The 20,684-nt window shown below is 43.9% G+C and overlaps 1 protein-coding gene across 2 annotated transcripts; it reads right to left on the bottom strand.

Moving 5' to 3' along the window:
• Nucleotides 1-2,185: 2,185 nt before the first annotated feature.
• Nucleotides 2,186-8,207, bottom strand: LOC125446605 (calcium homeostasis modulator protein 5-like). 2 transcript variants are annotated; one of them, XM_048520311.2, is made up of 3 exons: nt 7,685-8,207; nt 5,948-6,220; nt 2,186-3,507 (listed from the first exon to the last, which is right to left on the bottom strand). In XM_048520311.2, exons 1-3 carry the CDS (start codon nt 8,132-8,134, stop codon nt 3,487-3,489), a joined length of 744 nt encoding a protein of 247 aa, XP_048376268.1. In that variant the 5' UTR covers nt 8,135-8,207; the 3' UTR covers nt 2,186-3,486. The 2 variants fall into 2 exon arrangements, with proteins under 2 accessions (XP_048376268.1, XP_048376269.1); XM_048520312.2 differs by having other exon boundaries at nt 5,974-6,220.
• Nucleotides 8,208-20,684: the final 12,477 nt, after the last annotated feature.

Here is a 20,684-nt window from a genome sequence, read left to right as displayed (position 1 = left end):
GAAGAACCGGTTAGGGAGGCAGAGACAGGTTGGACTGGTTTTGGGATGCAGTGGGTGGGGGGGAAGAGCTGGGCTGGTTGTGTGGTGCAGTGGGGGGAGGGGATGAACTGGGCTGGTTTAGGGATGCAGTGGGGGAAGGGGAGATTTTGAAACTGGTGAAGTCCACATTGATACCATATGGCTGCAGGGTTCCCAGGCGGAATATGAGTTGCTGTTCCTGCAACCTTCGGGTGGCATCATTGTGGCAGTGCAGGAGGCCCATGATGGACATGTCATCAAGAGAATGGGAGGGGGAGTGGAAATGGTTTGCGACTGGGAGGTGCAGTTGTTTGTTGCGAACTGAGCGGAGGTGTTCTGCAAAGCGGTCCCCAAGCCTCCGCTTGGTTTCCCCAATGTAGAGAAAGCCGCACCGGGTACAGTGGATGCAGTATACCACATTGGCAGATGTGCAGGTGAACCTCTGCTTAATGTGGAATGTCATCTTGGGGCCTGGGATGGGGGTGAGGGAGGAGGTGTGGGGACAAGTGTAGCATTTCCTGCGGTTGCAGGGGAAGGTGCCGGGTGTGGTGGGGTTGGAGGGCAGTGTGGAGCGAACAAGGGAGTCACGGAGAGAGTGGTCTCTCCGGAAAGCAGACAGGGGTGGGGATGGAAAAATGTGTTGGGTGGTGGGGTCGGATTGTAAATGGCGGAAGTGTCGAAGGATAATGCGTTGTATCCGGAGGTTGGTGGGGTGGTGTGTGAGAACGAGGGGGATCCTCTTGGGGCGGTTGTGGCAGGGGCGGGGTGTGAGGGATGTGTCGCGGGAAATGCGGGAGACGCGGTCAAGGGCGTTCTCAATCACCGTGGGGGGGAAGTTGCGGTCCTTAAAGAACTTGGACATCTGGGATGTGCGGGAGTGGAATGTCTTATCGTGGGAGCAGATGCGGCGGAGGCGGAGGAATTGGGAATAGGGGATGGAATTTTTGCAGGAGGGTGGGTGGGAGGAGGTGTATTCTAGGTAGCTGTGGGAGTCGGTGGGCCTGAAATGGACATCAGTTACAAGCTGGTTGCCCGAGATGGAGACTGAGAGGTCCAGGAAGGTGAGGGATGTGCTGGAGATGGCCCAGGTGAACTGAAGGTTGGGGTGGAAGGTGTTGGTGAAGTGGATGAACTGTTCGAGCTCCTCTGGGCAGCAAGAGGCGGCGCCGATACAGTCATCAATGTACCGGAGGAAGAGGTGGGGTTTGGGGCCTGTGTAGGTGCGGAAGATGGACTGTTCCACGTAACCTACAAAGAGGCAGGCATAGCTGGGGCCCATGCGGGTGCCCATGGCCACCCCCTTAGTCTGTAGGAAGTGGGAGGAGTCAAAAGAGAAGTTGTTGAGTGTGAGGACGAGTTCCGCTAGGCGGATGAGAGTGTCGGTGGAGGGGGCCTGGTCGGGCCTGCGGGACAGGAAGAAGCGGAGGGCCTTGAGGCCATCTCCATGCGGAATGCAGGTGTACAGGGACTGGACGTCCATGGTGAATATGAGGTGTTGGGGGCCAGGGAATTGGAAGTCCTGGAGGAGGTGGAGGGCGTGGGTGGTGTCACGGACATAGGTGGGGAGTTCCTGGACCAAAGGGGAGAAAATGGAGTCCAGATAGGTGGAGATTGAGTTCGGTGGGGCAGGAGCAGGCTGAGACGATGGGTCGACCAGGGCAGGCAGGTTTGTGGATTTTGGGAAGGAGATAGAAACGGGCCGTGCGGACTTCACCAGTTTCAAAATCTCCCCTTCCCCCACTGCATCCCTAAACCAGCCCAGTTCATCCCCTCCCCCCACTGCACCACACAACCAGCCCAGCTCTTCCCCCCCACCCACTGCATCCCAAAACCAGTCCAACCTGTCTCTGCCTCCCTAACCGGTTCTTCCTCTCACCCATCCCTTCCTCCCACCCCAAGCCGCACCCCCAGCTACCTACTAACCTCATCCCACCTCCTTGACCTGTCCGTCTTCCCTGGACTGACCTATCCCCTCCCTACCTCCCCACCTACACCCTCTCCACCTATCTTCTTTACTCTCCATCTTCGGTCCGCCTCCCCCTCTCTCCCTATTTATTCCAGTTCCCTCCCCCCATCCCCCTCTCTGATGAAGGGTCTAGGCCCGAAACGTCAGCTTTTGTGCTCCTGAGATGCTGCTTGGCCTGCTGTGTTCATCCAGCCTCACATTTTATTATCTTGGAATCTCCAGCATCTGCAGTTCCCATTATCTCTTATCATGAAGGAGTTTCCCTTTCAGTCTCTCCCCTTGCCTGAGGCACGCTGACCATCAAGTTAAATCAGCAGCAGCCATCTCTCTCTCCAATGACAGAGTGGCTGTAGAGATGTAAAAGATATAGGTGAAATAGATAGGGTCAAAACAAATCTATTCTTCATAGAGGGTTCCAATCCCGTTGGTATGGACTTCAGGTTAGGACTAGCAGATTTAGAGGCAATTTAAGGAGATTTTCTGTCTCACCCCGAGGATGTTGGGTATCTGGAAAGGCCGCAAAGGGTAATAGTGCCAGTAACCATCACAACATTTCAGAAGTATTTTGATGAATGCTTGAAACACTATCACATGCAAGGCTGAGGACCAAGTGCTAGGAAACAGTGCTTGATGACTGGCACAGACATGATGGACCAAAGGGCTCCTCTCTGCACTGTAATACTCTTTGAATATATCACACCTTGTACGCCATCCCAAAACAACACTCAAACAGTACTCAGCACAGAGTCCCTGTTCCAGCACCTTTATAGATTTAAGTCACCTGTCATAAGCAAATATTTTTTTCCTCTATTTTTATTGTTTATTGCTTTTTCATCCAAGGAGTGCTGAATTTGTTTGCCTCTCCTTAGTCTTTTCAGGTATTACACCTTGACTCTATCCGAATCATCTCATTTTTTGAAGATATGCCATTATTCAGCAAGTTTTGTTCCTTCAGAATTTCAGGTCCATCCAGGCCTGATGTGTCCATGCCCCATTGACATTAGCTTTCTCCCAGTTACGTATTCTTCCTTTGGATTGGATATTGTTCTTTGCTCCTTCATCCTAAATTTTATGTAATTTAATCTTATCCTCATTCCCAGTGTCTGGTTTCTTGTTGGACTGGACACACATTGCTGTACAAAATTCTCTTGAACACGGTCTGAAACACTTGCCTCTCTCTTCCCTCAACATTACAGCGCCCCATCTGTCTTCACAGACTTTCAGAAATGATTGGTAATAAACTGCCTTTGAAATTAATTTCTCAGCTTCTGATTGTACTGTGTAGCATATTGATACACATTGGCTTGTAATTAAAAATTTGTAAAGATCAGTTTGTGACTTCATTCTGTGTGAGAAGAGGAATCTCATTTTGGATCCTCCTCCCTTCACATAAAATGGAATTGGAAATTGATCTTTTACGGATTGTTCATTACAAGGTTAATTCGTGATGCGTCTCTTCATCATAAAGTCCATTCTGTTAGCTGCTGGGTAAGTGGTGCAAATTATCCATCAGTGGTTTGGTGCTGTTGGAAAAACACAATCACATATAAAAGGATGAGCTTTAAAAATGTTGAGCAAAAGAAGCAGAGGACTCCTTGATTTCCTTTTCAGAAACACATAGTCAATGTCAAAGCATTGGTAATGCAGAAGTATACATTCTGGGCCAAAACCTATCCTCAATTGTAATGAGAGTGGCAACGAGAGACAAGGCATGAGGCTACTCTGTACTTGGAGTGGGAATCAACGTGGTATCAAAGCCTTTGCAGATTTATCGGTCTTTTGCTGGTGGTTGGTTCTGCAACACACACAGCGCCACATTATGCTGGTTGGGGTGAAGGTATTTGGAAGAGGTGAGAGCGAACATTGCAACACCTAATCCACCATCAAATATGAGACAACTGCTTTCTGGAAGCCAATGTAGCATCTAATTTGGGGAAATAATCCCATCAACTCTAGGCAAACAAGAAAATAATAAAACAATAATATCCATGATTCAATTTTTTTGAGGGAGCAATTGTCATCTGCATATCCTTCCAAAAAACAACTGTTGCATTGTACCATTTTATCAGTCCTTGGTCAAGCCATTCTTTTCAGAAAAGTTAGAACTTACATGGGGTCAAATTCATTTGGGTGTTTTGTAGGTTGAACTTATTTGTTGCCTGTTTTACTGCCTGACAATATTCTGTTCCATTATCTTCAATGCAGCATTTAATAAACACATATGAAACATGCTCAAGAGGAATTTCTACTTTTATACTCTATTGTTTACATTTAGCAACATTGATTGTGAGTCATAATTGAGTTGTGTTTTCATAGAGGTGGAAATGCTGAGAGGCAAAATTTACCAACGTGACAGAATCACTTTCTTTAACACCCACACTACATTTTCATTCTGTGGAGCAGGAGAATGAGCTTTAGAGGCAGAACTGATGTGGTAATGGGAAAGACAGATAACCAGGCTGTTAGTCTAGAATGGGTCCACTGAAACATCGGGCCTGGTTTTAATGACAAATGGCAGGCGTTCAAATATTCCTTCACCCACCCCTTCTCCAATCACCCACAGGTCCATCATGCTGTCTCTATGTTCTCTTGCATTCCACTTACCTTAACATGAGCCCACAATGCCTTCATGTCCCCTCAAATGTTCTTTCCATGTCTTTTTGTGGCACAAGTGTGTTCCTTTCATACCTTCTCATTTTCAGCATGCCTTCTTCATACTTGCCTTTTATCCTCAGTAGCCATTAGCCAGAATCCACAATTGACAGGTCCCAAATGTAATGTTTTTCATGTGGACGCCGAAATAAACTAATTGATTACATCTAACAACCTATCAATGTTATAATTCAAACAGAGCTCTTGAGAAAAAGCTCCTTCAAAATGTCATTCAAAAACATTTAAATCCTTCTTATATAAGCATATTGACCACTATCACACCAACTGTTTCAAAGACAATCCTTTACTAACTTCTTAAGATCATCAGTCACATTGTCAATGTTGCACCTCCATGAGATAAATAATCCTGGAGCTTTTGGAACTCAGCCAAGTATTCATAATTGTCTCAGCTTTAACAAAAAAGAAAACATTGCAGCTTTGTGACAATAACACCTATTTGTGTTGCAAAAAACTGGTGGCTTTTTAACCTTTTAAAATTTATTCATGGAATGTGACTATTGCTAGCTAAGTGAGCAATTATTGCCTACTCTTCATTGCTCTTGAGAAAGTAGCACCTTCTTGATCAGCTACCATTCCTGGGGTGTAGGTTGTACCCATGATGCTGTTAGAAGGGAGTTTTATGATTTTTGACTGGTGATAGCAGTGGTAATTCTACAATTTTGATGCAACGCTAGTAATATAGTTCCAAGCTATGATGGTGTGTGGTTTTGAAGGGAAGTCATAGATGGTGATGCTGCTGTATTCCTTCTAGATGTCATGAGCTTGGAAGGTCAGAGGTAATGACAGCAGTCAATGAACTCTGGCAGCAAGTGCCTGTGTTCTTTCCCTCAGTTATAGCGACAGTTCAATTTTTAAAGGGTTGGAGATTTAATTCACCCTAAGTTATGACACTTAGAGTTTCCAAAGAAAGGTTTTTTAGTTCTCTGTTTTATGCACAGTACCAAGTGATTTACTTTTCCATTTGTCTCGCATTTGGCCCAGGGGTTGCCCTGTGGTTCATGATTCCTTTGACTTGTATGAACCCTATACATTAGGCATGAATCTACAAACATGGTCACAAGCAGAGATTGAACTGCTCCTCCTGGTACCCCAGTAAGATTAGGCATCATTATCCTATGTCAGTAAATCCCTGCTAAAATAACTGGAAACCTGGGCGAGATGGGAATCTGGAACCAGGCCCTGCCCCACTGTTTTCAAAGGGTTTCTGAGTCGGCTTGACCTGGGCAAAGATCTCTGTCATGTTCTCCACACATCGCACTGATCAAAATCGTTGCCTTGCATAATACTTACTCTTACAGTCAAAGAAATGCCTTCACCTGGTCTCTGTTGAGGAGATGGCGTGTCATCAGGGAATGTCATTGACATCGCAATTTTACAATTGTTTTCAGCGACTTTACACGCTTTGTCTTCCAGTTTGCCCCTCATCAGATTTGCAGTCTCCTTTTCACACATGTTTTCATACTCCACCTTATATTCAATGTTCTGGTCTTTATCTTGGCAAGGAGGACAGTGGGTGAGACACCATACAAGCAAAAATAAGACCAATAGCACACCACCGATGAACTGTTATGGTGAGAATAGAGATTTAAGGAACTGAATGAGTCAATAATCCTTGGAATCATACAATGCAAACAGCACACAAAGGACGATCGTTCAGCTCGCCATGTCTGTTCAGTTCTTTGAAAGACCTATCCCATTCATCCCAATCAGAGCACCATGAGAAATAGGAAGAAGAGTGGGTCATTCAGCCCACAAAGCCTGTTTTCACCATTCAATAGCAACTTGGCTGATTCCACAATCCTCACATCCTTTTCCCTATAATCCTTGATTCCCCTATTTATCAAGAGGGTATCCATATCAGCTTTAAATATATATATGTAAGAACACTATCACCTCTGATATCTGTGGCTAGGACTTCCAAAGGCTCACAGCCCTCTGAGAGAAAATTCCTCTTTATGCCAGTCTTAAATTGGCACACCCTAATTCTGAGAATATGCCCACTGCTGTTTTCTCACAGCCATATTTTGATTTGTGCTTTCCAGTGGTTTCCTAAATTTTCAATTGGAAATTCCTTTTTTTTGCATTGGCTCCCATCAGCCTTTTAAGTGGCGCATTGTATGTCAGAAAATGACATGCATAATTTATTTTCCCTCGTGGTTCTTTTGCCAATTATCTTAAATTTGTGTACTCAGATAACTCAGCCATTAGCCTGTGGAATCATTTTCTCCATATCTATTCTATCAAACGTGCTGTGGCTTTGAACACCACTATCTTTAACTTTCTCTGTTCTAAAGTGTACAGTTCCAAACCATTGTTTAATTCTAGACTTTACTGTTCTGCTTTCTGTTTTTCCAGTCCCAATCCTTCGATCCTCTAGCCCCCTATCCCTTTCTCGCTCTGTTCACCCAATTCTTGTATGCTGCACATTCCATTGTGTTATTTCATTCAGCCATCTACCCACTTCTAAGCCCACTCCTACAACTCTACAATCCCTTAATATTCTTGCATTTTCTCACAGAAAAGTGCTCTTTAGACTTCTTCCTGGACTATGTCTTTATCCCTGTAACTCCAACTGAGGTCTCATTATCAGTTATGAAAGGTCTCATATTAATTGCTGCCTCTAACTTGCTGCTTTATTGAAAGTCATTTTACATGTTTTGGCCTGGATTTGAGTTCCCTGAAATTTACAAGGCTGAGGGGGATCTGTATTGTTTTCGTGACAATACAGCTAACTGCCAAGGTAGAAAGACAGAAAGTATTTCTGCTGACTGGGGGGTCTGGAACTAAGGGAGATAATCTCAAATTGGAGCCAAACCTTTCAAGGTTAAAGATAAAATGCTTCTACGTGAAGGGTAATAAAAATTTGGAATACTCTGTGGATAAGTGAGCTGTTAAATTTAACACTAGGATAGACGCAAAAGGCATTTTCAGATATGAGGCAGGTATATTGACTTTGCTTACATGTAATTGAATGGTAGAACGAGCGTGAAGTACAAACTACAACAAACACTTTAAGAAATTACTTACTTGCGATATCATGCAGTGGTGTGCTTGAGTTGCGCGGGGATTCTCATTGCATTTCGATCCACACTCAGTTTCATTTTTACCAATTAATTTTGAGCAGGCATAGTAATCGCCATCCAGGAAGAGTAGAGCAATCCATACAACTGCTGGAGTTAAAATGCTGAACACCGAAAGGACAGTTGAATGGCTCAGCTTGTTGTGTTTACAATACTTTTTCAATGAACTACAATGCAGCATGAAGCCAATGATAAGCAACACAACCACGGGGCAGACGAATGTTACAACGATGTAGTAGGGTTTCAAATTCTGATCACAGGGACAGTTTACCTCCATTTCCATTAGCGTTTCAAATCCATAAAGGATTAGAGAAAGTGCAGTGTTCCCAAAGATGTGAAATATACCTGACTTCAAAAAGTTTTTAACCTTGTTTGTTATGTCTGACTTGCAAGCCATCTTATCAGCAATGCGACAAACACACAACTGACCCCAACGCTGCAATAACCAAGGCTTATTGCTGGTAATTAGACGTTTATCATAGACTCGGCTAACACCCTGTGGGTGTGTTTTTGAACAGGACATTTCTTCATATTATCAGCACTTACAGTCTCCGGAAGCCTGTGGATGGAATATGCCAATTCTGGCTTATTCCTGAGGGCTTTCTAAGAGTTCATCTGAAAATCACAGATGTCCTGCTCATGACTTCCTGTTTTTTAAAAAAGATTTGGTAATTAAAACAAAAGGCAACAAATCCATTGATCTCACAGGCTGTTTGCTAAGTCTTGTTAATAACACCACAAACTTGGACAGGTCTATCCAAATTTCCTGTAGCTGTCGTATGTTTGATTAGATGCTGTGTTGTTTTCTTGGATATGAGGGAGAGGTTGTTTGGGACACTGGAGAGAATATTCCAGAGTATGGCTTCTGCAACTGAAGGTGAATTTAACAAAATTCGATTGTAAGCGCTGATCTTAGTAGGATAATAAGTCGGCACAACTTCATAGGCCAAAGTGCCTGTACTGTGCTGTACTGTTCTATGCCCTATGTTCTATGTAAGCATCATTCAGAGGCATATCAAATTTAGGTAGGTCGGGAGTTACAGAAATAGGGAACCAAAATAAGTTCAACAGACTTTGGTGTTGGTAGGGAATGATTTATTGAATGATATTAATGTGTTTAATGATTTGTTATATAGCAGGGTTATTGAAAATCTGAAGCTTAAGGGGGGATGAGGGATGATGAAAAGCTAATTAGGAGTGCAGTGGAACTATTAAATTTGGGGCTAACGAAATCATGTGCGTGTATTTTATTGCGAGCTCCACTGAGGTACAAGTGAAGGTGGGTCACAGTCTTGAAGATTTGACTTGATTTGATTTATTATTGTCACATGGACCCAGGTGCAGTGAAAATCTTCGTTTTCCACAACAGTACATACAGATCAGACCATATAAAGTGTATCAGGGTAATAGGAAAGAGCAAAGGATATAATATTACGGCTGCAGAGAAGGTATCCAAAGAGCAGGATCAACATTAAATTTAAAGTTTGAGAGGTTGGAAAATTCAGAAGCCTAGTAACAGTGGGAAAAACGCTGGTCTTGAATCCCAAGGCAGTGAGAAGTGTAGATGGAGTCAATGGATGGGAGGTTGGTTTGTGTGATGGACTGGGCTGTGTTCACAATCTCTGCAGTTTCTGTCGGACTTGTGGCAGAGCAGTTGCCATGCCAAGCTATGATGCATCCACATAGATTGCTTTCTATGGTACTTCTATAAAAATTGCTCAGAGTCTTTACAGACATGCCAAATTTCCTTAGCTTCCTGAGGAAGTAGAGGAGTTTGTGTGCTTTCTCGACTGTAGCATCAATGTGAATTGGCCAGGACAGATTGTCAGAGATCATCACTCCTCAGAACTTGACATTTTCAGTCACCTCCACCTAAGCAGCATTAATGTAGATAGTGGTGTGCCTTCCACTTTGTTTCCTGACATCTTTTGTTTTGCGGATGTTGAAGGAGAAAGTGTTATCTTTGCACCAAACCACCAAGCAGTCTATCTATCTCTTTCCTGCAGTCTCTCTCATCTTTGTTTGAGGTCTGGCCTGCAATGCTGGCATTGTCAGTAGATTTGTGGAAGTGGAAGGAGGCAGACCTTGAGACAGAGAGGTCATGACTTCAGAAGCTCAGGTCATTGTCAATAGTGCGGTGGTGAATTCTTGCATTTGATTTGAGACAGTGATCAGGAAGGCACATGGAGCTAGCTTCAAGAGAATGGAGCACGAGATGGGGCAGGATATAAGGAAAAAGGACAATTCTAACTCAGGCTTCCTCAACTCTCTTCATAGATCCCATTACATTGGTTAAGGCAGCAAATCTAAGCTCATGCGTAGTCCTTCGAAACACTTCTCTATGGCAACTATATTCCCACGTTCAGCTTAATTATTGTATATTTCAAGAGGGTTACTATCCACGTGTAGTACAGCATTCCACAAAGGTTCTGCTAGAGTTCATTGCGTGCCACACTATCCAATTCATGAGCAACTGAGCATTTCCAGGAGTTTTTTCTATTTATTTTAGAGTACAGCATATTAAGACTTATTCCGCAACTAAGTGTTTGATCATTTGACATCTCCTTTGTTGCCTAGGCCATAATGCTCCTGAGAAGTGTCTAGTGACATTTTATTATCTAGGTTTGTGTTATTGTTGCAAGTTAAGATGAAGTAAGGATTATAGCTTTGCACTTTCCACAATCTTTAATTGTTGGTAAAGCAGTTTGCAGAGGGCCCCCACGAAGTTGCCTCATGCCAAAGACAAATGGACAATTGTTTGAAACATTTGCATAAGTACACAACACATTGCTCTTCACCTTAAACTCTTGTGAAGCTTATCACAGAGCCAAGCCCAAGCACTGTTAGCATAATGGGTCAACTCATCCCAGGCTGTTTATGTTTTAGATTAGATTACCTACAGTGTGGAAACAGAGCCTTCGGCCCAACAAGTCCACACTGCCCTTGAAGCAGACCCATTCCCCTACAACCCACACACCCCTAAACACTATGGGCAATTTAGCATGCCGATACACCTGACCTGCACATCTTTGGACTGTGGAAGGAAACCAGAGCACCCGGAGGAAACCCACGCAGACATGGGGAGAATGTGCAAACTCCCCATGGACAGTCACCCGTGGCTGGAATCGGGTCCCTGGCGCTGTGAGGCTACAGTGCCAGCCACTGAGCCACCGTGCCGCTCACAGGTATCACCAGGAATCTGAATCCTTCCCTCCTGCACCATCCCTGAATCCTTCCCTCCTGCACAAATCCAATGCAATCAACATACTTTGGTGAAGATAGGTAATGATTTAATTGAATGATTTGAATTAACTTAATGATTTATTATGTAGCAAAGTTACTGATAATTTGAGGTTTACAGATGCAGAATGGTGAAAAGCTAATTAGGAGAACCATTGAACTATGGACTGATCACTGGATCCTTTTCGGAAAAAGGATCTTGAAAAGGTGGCACTGGTGGCATGGTGGCACGGGGGTTAGTACAGCTGCCTCACACAGTGACAGAGACCTGGTTCAGTTCCAGCCTCAAGTGATTGTCTGTGTGGAGTTTGCATAGTCTTCCCATGTTTGTACGGGTTTCCGCTCATGGTCCAGAGATGTGCAGGTTAGGTGGATTTGCCATGCTAAATTTCCCCATAGTGAACAGGGATGTGCAAGCTAGGTGGATCAGCCACGGGAAATGCAGGGCTATAGGATAGGGAAGTGGGTCCGGGTGGGATGCTCTTCAGGTGGTCAGTGTGGACTGAATGTGCCAAATGGCCTGCTTTCACACTGTAGAGATTCTAAGATTCTACAAAACTCAGGGTGCTCACAGTATTGACCTCTATCTGACTCCTCTCCATCCTCTAGCCTGGGCTTTCAGAATCAGCCAATAAGTTTTTCAGCAAAAGCACTGGGAATTTCAATGAGTGTTTGTTTGATACTACCTAAGATTTGGTGGAAATCGATACTTGTTTCCCCCGTGCCCTTCTTCTGTGCTCTTCTAATTCCCTAAGCCATCACCATTTCCAGAACATTTCGGCTGTTTTCTCTTTTCAAGTCTAGGGAGCCAGCAGCTAGGAAGATCTTTAAAATCACCATTCCCTATCTCTAGGTGTGAGATTCTAAATGTTTCCTGTTTTGGCAACAGGAAAAGGAGATCAGAAACTATATCTATTGTAACGCCCAGTTCTTTCCTCAAGACCATACTTGACTGTTGACTGGGGTCTATGTCTGATTGTGAGCCCCACTTTAGCCACAGAATGAGTTCCTGGTTCATCTCCCTCTGTGGTCAGTTTGTGCTTTGACTCCTGTGACTACAGACACACACACACACACACACACACACACACACACACACACACACACACACACACACAAACACACACACACAAACAGAAACACACACATACACACACACAAACACACACGTGCATACACATGCACACAAACACACACACACGCGTGCACAAACACACGCACACACGCACACAAACACACAACCGAGCACACAAGCACACACACATGCATGCAGCTAATACTGCATTCTTTTCTGTAGGTGCTGTTTCAAGTTCCTTTTGTTTTGTATTGCAAGAGAAACCACCTGCTTCAGGGTCGGGGGGGGCGGGGAAATACCTTTTTGTTGAATTACTTCTCTTAGTGCACACCTTACACCTCATCGTGAACCACCTGATTTTCCATCCTTTTCTCGAAACTTAGTGTCTTGTAGAGCTTTCTCTGTTTATTTTTGCAATGTGCCCCATTACATGTCTTTATCTCTTGTCCTAATTGTGTGCATAAGCTGTCATTTTCCTTTGGTAAGTTTTTAACTCGTTGTATTTTTCCATTCAGTACCAGGTGCACACACAGGGGCTGTAGACCCATTTGTTCAGGATTTTAAAAACGTTAATCTTAACCTTCTGAGCCTCCCTAGAAAGTCTAGCAAAAATAGACTCAATCTCTATTGCAGCCCACCTTTAATCCTAATACAACGTTCAGTTTTCCAACTTTTTTTTAAACTTGACACTGGGGCAAAGGTTACTGTGTTATTGAGAAACTCAAGGGGTTGCTGACAGTCCGGAGAATTGAGGGTTCGGGGGGGAGGAAAAAGCAGGAAAGTGGAGTTGAAGATAATCAGATCTGCCACAATATCATTGCATCTTGATGGACTGAACGGCCTACTTCTGTCTTAAATTGCCTTTTCTTTCTTGGGTCAAAATCGAAGACGTTCCCACAATGGTAATACTCTCTTCTAACCTCTTCCATCAGGCAGAAGATACAGAAGCACCAACAGGTTCAAGAACGGCTTCCTCTCTGCGATGATTAGACTGCTGAATGGGCTCTCTAACTTCAAATAATGTTGATCTTACTAATGTTCTCTTGCTTCGCATATCTCCCATGCAGTAGTAACTTTGTATGCCTTCCTCTGTCTAAGCAACCTTTTATCGGTTCTCAGTAAACAACTGCACCTCCCAGTTGCAAATCATTTCCACTCCCCCTCCCATTCTTTAGACGACATGTCCATCATGGGCCTCCTGCAGTGCCACAATGATGCCACCTGGAGGTTGCAGGAACAGCAACTCATATTCCGCTTGGGAACCCTGCAGCCCAATGGTATCAATGTGGACTTCACCAGCTTCAAAATCTCCCCTTCACCCACCGCATCGCAAAACCAGCCCAGTTCATCCCCTCCCCCCACTGCATCCCAAAACCAGTCCAATCTGTCTCTGCCTCCCTAACCTGTCGTTCCTCTCACCCATCCCTTCCTCCCACCCCAAGCCGCACCTCCATCTCCTACCTACTAACCTCATCCCACCTCCTTGACCTGTCCGTCTTCCCTGGACTGACCTATCCCCTCCCTACCTCCTCACCTATACTCTCCTCTCCACCTATCTTCTTTTCTCTCCATCTTCGGTCCGCCTCCCCCCCCCTCCCTATTTATTCCAGAACCCTCACCTCATCCCCCTCTCTGATGAAGGGTCGAGGCTCGAAACGTCAGCTTTTGTGCTCCTGAGATGCTGCTGGGCCTGCTGTGTTCATCCAGCCTCACATTTCATTATCTTTTTATCTGTGTGTCTTTGTTTGCTATGATCTGCCTGCACCGCTCGCATAACAAAGCTTTTCACTGTCGTTGGGTACAGTGACGACAATAAATCAAATCAAATCAAAATTCTCTTAATGTACATAAACAAAACTCCATTACTTCAGAAAGCTATCTCACCATAAAGCTGTTTCTTTAAAAAAAATCATGGTGACAAAAATACTTACAAATTAATCATCAAGCCCTTTGAAACACAAAAAAAACTCACGATTTCAGATAGATGTGAGTAGCACCACCAAGCAACATACTGTTCTGACTTGAAAATATATCACAGCGCCTTCAGTGTCACAAGGTCAAACCCCTAGAACTTCCTATCAGCATTGTGAGTCTACCATACCACGTGAAATGCAGCAGTTCATGAAGGCAGCTCACTACCACCTTCTCAAGGGCAATTAGGGATGAATAAATAAATTGCTCCCCTATGGTCAATAATGCTGATTTCCTGTCAGTGAATTTTATAAAAAGAGGATTTCAGTTCTGACCATAACAGTCAGATCTGGCTTCTCTGTGTCAAATATCCAGTGAGCTGCTGTGACTTGTATGCTTAGGAGCATTCATGGGTCTTAGCATCTGTTTTGTCCTCCTCGAACCTTGGCTCATCCAGGAATAGTTATTGGGCAATAACTGCATTTGATTCCAAACCTGGCCCATTTGACATCCCCCCACCACCGAGAAATACTCAGTCTGCCACAGAGAAAAAGACTAACACAGCCCATACTTTCACCAGGGATATTGTGAAATTGATCATGGATCTCCTGAAGATGAGCTTCCAATGTCTGAACCGTCGTGAGGTGCAGCCCAGACAGGGTTTCAGGCATCATATGGTATTCCATACCCTTCATAGTTGGAGTCAGCAAAGATGGGATGTGTTGGATGAGAATGAATGTGCGGGTGAGGATCCTGATGTGGTTCATGAGGAGTATCAAGGAGAAGAAGACAGGGCAATGAAGCAAAGAACCTAAGAGGCTGGTGACACATTCATAGCAATCTTATTCCAAAATTAGTGAACTTCATTTCAACTTTGTGTTGCTCAGTTGACATACAGCTCACTCAGCTTTGCACATTTCTAATGGATTGACTTGGACTTTCCATTAATTGCAGTAGTACAATCTCAGCTGGTAGGAGTGTCAGACAAATCCTACCCTGGATGAAGACTGGTTTGATGACTCATAGGTTTATTTTTCTTTGTTTATTGCAGAGGTCAATCCCTATACAAATTCACAAGATGCTGCCAATAAGCTCTCAACAAAATAACATAGGCATTTTTACACAAAAAATATGCACACTTCGGGTAGAATCTTACGCGGATCTGAGTGACTTGGCATCTGACCAGCTCTTTGGCAGAATGATGTTAGACATCTGGTGAAGCCTAACTCAAGGTTGGGTGCATCTCATGCCATCCTTTATGTTTTCGATGAGTGGCATGGCAGGTTTGTCACCATGCTTCAGTGGATTGCCAACTAAGGGTGCTTATTACTTGTGATGTGCCTTGTTAGTGGCCCAACTCAATTCATTAATTTTCAACTTTCCATCTCACTAAGCGTGTCAAACAAGCTAGATGTCAGGAAATCCTGACAGGGATTCATGAGTGGGCAACAAGTGACTTGGGCTCATGCTTGCTCCAAGAGATGCCTTTGTTGGGCACTGGGCACTACATCTTAGGGCAAATTCAATGAGCACCAGCCTCATGCAGTTTATGTCCACAGACATTGACATTAGTGGCAACGTCTAAGAAACCGCATGACACATCCCTGACCCACTTACATGACTCTTCGGCGACACTGACAACTATCATTCTAACACTGCAGCGAGGACACTGTGCACTCAGGGGCACACTGCCAGCCCATGGACTGGACCAGCCTGTATCTCTGAGTTTTTGTATCACTGTCATAGCACTCATTCACTCTGAGCCTACCTGAATTTTCAAGCATCCCTGCCCTGCAGTACTTTGCCTTGGCATGCTTTTCCCTTTCAGCCAGAGATATCAGGCTGTTGTTAATTCTGCCTTGCCTGGCTATTTAGTGCAGGCACAAAGGTAGGGAGCTTGCCCATGGTTGTCAGTCAAGTCAAGGGGACATAGCCTTCAGTCAGGGGATGCCTGGCACAGGAAGGCAAGGGCAGGACCCAATTCCGGTCCAGAGTCTTGGACATGGTTAGTCAGGTCAGTGGGAGTCAGGATGCTGTCCAGATAAATGGCGAGCAGCCAAAATGTCAGACAGCCCATCACGTCTTGACTCCTTCTGCTCTACAGTGGGTTCTTTTCCTCCTAGAATGGAAGAGAGGCAGGTATTGGGGGAAATGAAATTGGGTGACACTGCTGTTACTTTCTGAGCAGTTGACAGAGTTGTGCTGAGTGAATGGTCATGCAGGGTTAGTGGTGTGGGACTTTTGCATGGGTGACAGTGAGGGAAGGGCATTTGTAAAAGGGGTAGAGCATGAGCCTTGCTGGGAGGTGGGTACAGTAGTTGAGGTGGAGTGGAAGAAGATGATGGCACTTTTGCTGGAAGAGTGGAGAGGAATGTCAATCTTCTTCCTACATCGCTGTGCATTCCTCCAGACGGCTGAGACTGCACTGACCTGGGGGGGAGCCTCAGATCTAGCTGGCATGGCCTGGTGTCGTGGACTCCTCTGCTGGTCCCGGGGGAGCAGGGCTTTCTGCTTCTGCACCATCCCAACCAGTAGGAGCTTCAGTTCCCTGCCCACAAAGTGGAGCTTGAATTTTCTCCATCTGCCATGTCTAGGGTAAATCGTAGGGGTGCATGCAGGGCAGCTTTGGGCTGACAGTGCTTAGCTGGGTGCACGTTGCGCTTCTAAAGATGGTGCAAATACAACTGGTTGAATGGAGTCTAAAAACATATGGAGTCGAGTAAATAAATTGAGGAGTTACACGTACAGATCGTCATGTGGAATTACGATTTTATGGCTGTAACGGAGACCTGGCTCTAGCCAGAATCGAAATGGTTCTTGAATACAAGAACAGATAGGAAGGTTGACAATATTTATTAAGAAGAGCATCGCAGTGCAGAGAAAGATAATGTCTCACAGGGTTCCAGGAAAAAATCAATTTGGCTAATTCTAAGGAAGTAAAAAAAGGCGCAGTTACAATGCTTGATGTATTGGATTGGCCACCAACTCATGGGTGCAGTCAAGAGGGACAAATCTGCAAAGAAATAAAAGAGATGTGCAAGCATTATAATGAAGTTATAATTAAGGGCTTCAATTATCGAAACACAGACTGGAACATCGGTCGTTTAAAGAGTGAACAGGGACAAAAATTTCTAGATTGTGTTCAGGAGAATTTTATGCAGTTAATATGATCTTCTGTGGGAGAGGGGCGGTGGGTTCATGATTCAGGTGAAGGTGGAAGGAAGGGTTGGTGCTCAGCCTCTGCGAAGTAGTGGTCATCAGGCCAAATGATAACTGCACCAACTGTATAACAAGATTTGAGAGAGCAGAGAGCAGCAAGTTGGGTGAGAGGAGCACGGAAATCAAGTTGATCAACGCGATGTCAGGAATTCTAAATAAAGAGATGAAGAAGCCAGAGGGAGAAGCCCAGCTGGAGGTGGAATATTAGAGATGGGTGAAAGGTCTATGAAGTGGGGGAGAGGACTCCTATCAAAATAAGTGAGGGTGGAGATGAAAATGATGGAGGTTTTCAGCGTCACTCCATGCCTAAACTCATCGGTTGGGGACAAAAAGGGATAAGCACAGAGATATTGATGATAACAACCTTTCTGCCAAGGTTGGCAAAACAAAAGAATTGATTAATGGCTTCAGGAAGCAAGGAGGAGAACACACATCCCGCCTACCTCAACGGAGCTGAGGTTGAGAGGGTGGGGAGCACCAAACTCCTCGGAGTGATGATAACCAACACTCTGTACTAGACTTTCCACATAGATGTGATGGTTAAGAAGGTACAACAATGCCTCTTCTTCCTCAGGTGGCTCAGGAAGTTTGTCCTGTCCATAAGGACCCTCACCAACTTTTATAGATGCACCATAGAAAGCAGAGAAAGTCTAGGTGAATAATGGGCTAGTATGGCAACTGCTCTGTATGGTACTATGGAAGGTTATGTGCAGCACAACCCAGAGCAACACAGAAGCCAACCTCCCATCCATGGACTCCATTTACACCTCTTGCTCCAACAGAAAGGCTGTGAAACTCATCGCGCCCGAGCAATGCTCTCCTACAACCTCTTCCATCAGGCAGAAGCTTGAACACACACACCAGCAGGTTCAAGAACAGCTTCTTTCCTGCTGTCATTAGCTTGGACGCTCTAGCTTCAAATAATGCTGACCTTGCTCATGTTGATTTTAACTCGCGCACATCCTGTGTGGAGTAACCTGCATGTCTCACTTTGTCCAAGATTTTTCACCCTATGGTATGTATATCTTTGCTTACTATGATTGGCCTTTACTGCTCGCAAACAAAGCTTTTCAACTGTACTTAGGTACATGCGACAATAAAACAAATCAAATCTAATCAAGTAAGTAAATGGAATATAATGTCAGAAAATGTGAAGTTGTTCAATTTGGAAGGGAGAACAAAAGTAGAATCATTCAAATTGAGAAAAACTGCAGAAAGGTACCACACAGGGACTTGTTTACATAGCACAGAAAGCTAGCACACAGGGGTAGCAGGTAATCGGGAAGGCTAATGGGATGTTGGCCCTTATTTCAAAGGGGTTGGAGTTACAAGAGCAGAGAAGTCTTACTGCAACTATACAAGGCGATGGTGAGATCACACCTGGAGGACTGTGACCGGTTTTAATACCACAATTTAAGGGAAGCTGTTTCACTGGAGGCAGTTCAGAGAAAGTTCACTAGGATGGTCCACAGTAAAGAAGGATTGTCTTATGGGCAAAGGCTAAACATGTTCGGAATCTACTCACTGCAATTTAGAAGAATGAGAAGTAATCTCATTGAGACACAGGGAATTCTTAAGGGGCTTGACAATGTAAATGCTAAGATGATGTTTCCCGTCAAGGGGGAGTCTCGGATTGGTGGCATAATCTCTGAGTAAAGGCGCACTAATTTAATTTATCTTACTGTCATGCGTACCTAAGTATGAGGAAAAGCTCTGTTTCTGAGCACATTACGAAGTTGTGTAGCGTAATCATGAATTGGAAGGCAGGAAGCTAGGGTTTGGAAAAAATTAAGCGGAAGGAGTGCTTGATTACTTTAAGAGATAATGTGCTTTTCAAAGCTTAGAAATTTATAGAAAAAAAGATGCTTGTGTATGTAGATGAAGATGTACAACTAGTTCTAACTAGTGTGATTGAAAATCTTAGCCTTGTTTTGATGTTTTCACAACTAGCTGGAATGAGCCAAACAAATTTAAACCAAGCACTTAGCGATTAAAAGCCAATTGAATTTAAATCTGATGGCTTTGACAGCCTCGGACCAATGCTATTTTAAGAAAATTGATATGTCATCCAATGTATATAAGGAGAGGGTTTTTGAAAGTCGGTGTGAGAGCAAACCGCCATCTGAAAAATAAGCATCTAGCTTTTACAAGAAACTGCTAAGCTCTCTAAGAAAACACCAACTTATCCATAAAAGATACCACAGAACCTTTAGCTAAGAGTCCTCATAGATGGCTTCACAGGGAAAACATCCTGACAGCCAGATCAATGGAAGAAAGGCGTTTATGACTGGGGAACAGCAGAAGAAAGGCATACAGATTTTGACAGATAAACCTTTACCTTATTTTCCTATTGCTTGGGTTTATATAAGTGGAACTTATGTTTATTGGAACAGCATACAAGGAGAATTTTGTTCAGTTAGGGAATATTTAGGATTTGAGGGGAATTATTTAGTTTGTTAATAGTGCTCATTGTTAGGGTTAAATAAATAAATTGTTGCTTGTTGTTTATAAAGTAAGTGTCAGGGATTTTCTTTCATTTAACCTCCCCTTCTCTGTTACCGTTTGGGGGGCTCAAGTCCAGGAACTGGCCAATTTGTGTGTGGGATCTGAATGGGCCTTAATGGGATTGGACAGATTTAAACACTCTTGGGGATCTTTAAATAAACTTTAGGTGTGAAAAAGCTGTTTAATTTTGGTTACTTGTGGGTGGTTAAAGAAAAAGTGAGGTTAATGGCACTTAACATTTGCTACAAGGATTCTGGGATTTGAAAATGCTTCCCAAATTTGCCAAGAAAGTTGACAAAAACAGAGGAAGGATTGAATTAGCAAACTGGCTAGAATTGGGTTTAACTAGGGACAAAAGGAAAGCTGAAATTGGAAAGGAGTTAGTCAAACATTTAGGTATACTGGAGAAACAGGAAAGTGCAGGAGAGCTAGAAAAAAATTAAATTGAAAATAAACAACTGGAGTTAGAGAATGAAAAGGAACTGAAACAATTTGAATTATGGTTTCAAGCAGAAGGAAAACAAAAAGAGTGAAGAGTGGGAAAAAGAAAGAGACAAAGGGGAAAAAGAGAGAGAAGAAAGGGAAAGGATGTTCAAATTGGAAAAAATGCACTTGGGACGGGAAGCAAAAAGACTTCAGTTGGCTGAAGGTCAAGTACACAATAGAAGAGAGAACGAGAAAATTTATGGTAACCAACAGCCTGGTAAGGATATACACAAATAAATCCAAACATTACCAAAATTCAATGAAAAAGATGTCAAAGCATTTTTTAATTTCCTTTGAGAAACTGGCTAGGCAGATGAATTGGCCAGAGGCTGTATGGGTAACATTAATTCTGAACAAGTTGGTCGGCAGGGCTGATGAGGGGCTTGCAGATATCAGGGGAGGAGTCAGGTGAGTATGAAGACGTAAAACAGGCTATTTTGAGTGCCTACAATTGGTAGCCAGAAGGGTATTGACAATGGTTCAGAAACATAAGGAAGGAACCAGTTGAGAC

Source organism: Stegostoma tigrinum, chromosome 34 (assembly GCF_030684315.1).
Source record: "Stegostoma tigrinum isolate sSteTig4 chromosome 34, sSteTig4.hap1, whole genome shotgun sequence".
Lineage (NCBI taxonomy): Eukaryota > Metazoa > Chordata > Chondrichthyes > Orectolobiformes > Stegostomatidae > Stegostoma > Stegostoma tigrinum.
The sequence above is the reverse complement of the archived record's forward strand: the minus strand, read 5'-3'. Positions and strand labels throughout refer to the sequence as shown.

Bases quoted from the DNA above. Each gene is read 5' to 3' on its own strand.
- LOC125446605 (XM_048520311.2), bottom strand. From the start codon at position 8,134: ATGGCTTGCAAGTCAGACATAACAAACAAGGTTAAAAACTTTTTGAAG. The intron at 6,221-7,684 runs GTAAGTAATTTC...TCACCATAACAG, and splicing joins ACCACTGCATGATATCGCAA to TTCATCGGTGGTGTGCTATT. The intron at 3,508-5,947 runs GTAAGTATTATG...TTTTTCCAACAG, and splicing joins GCATTTCTTTGACTGTAAGA to CACCAAACCACTGATGGATA.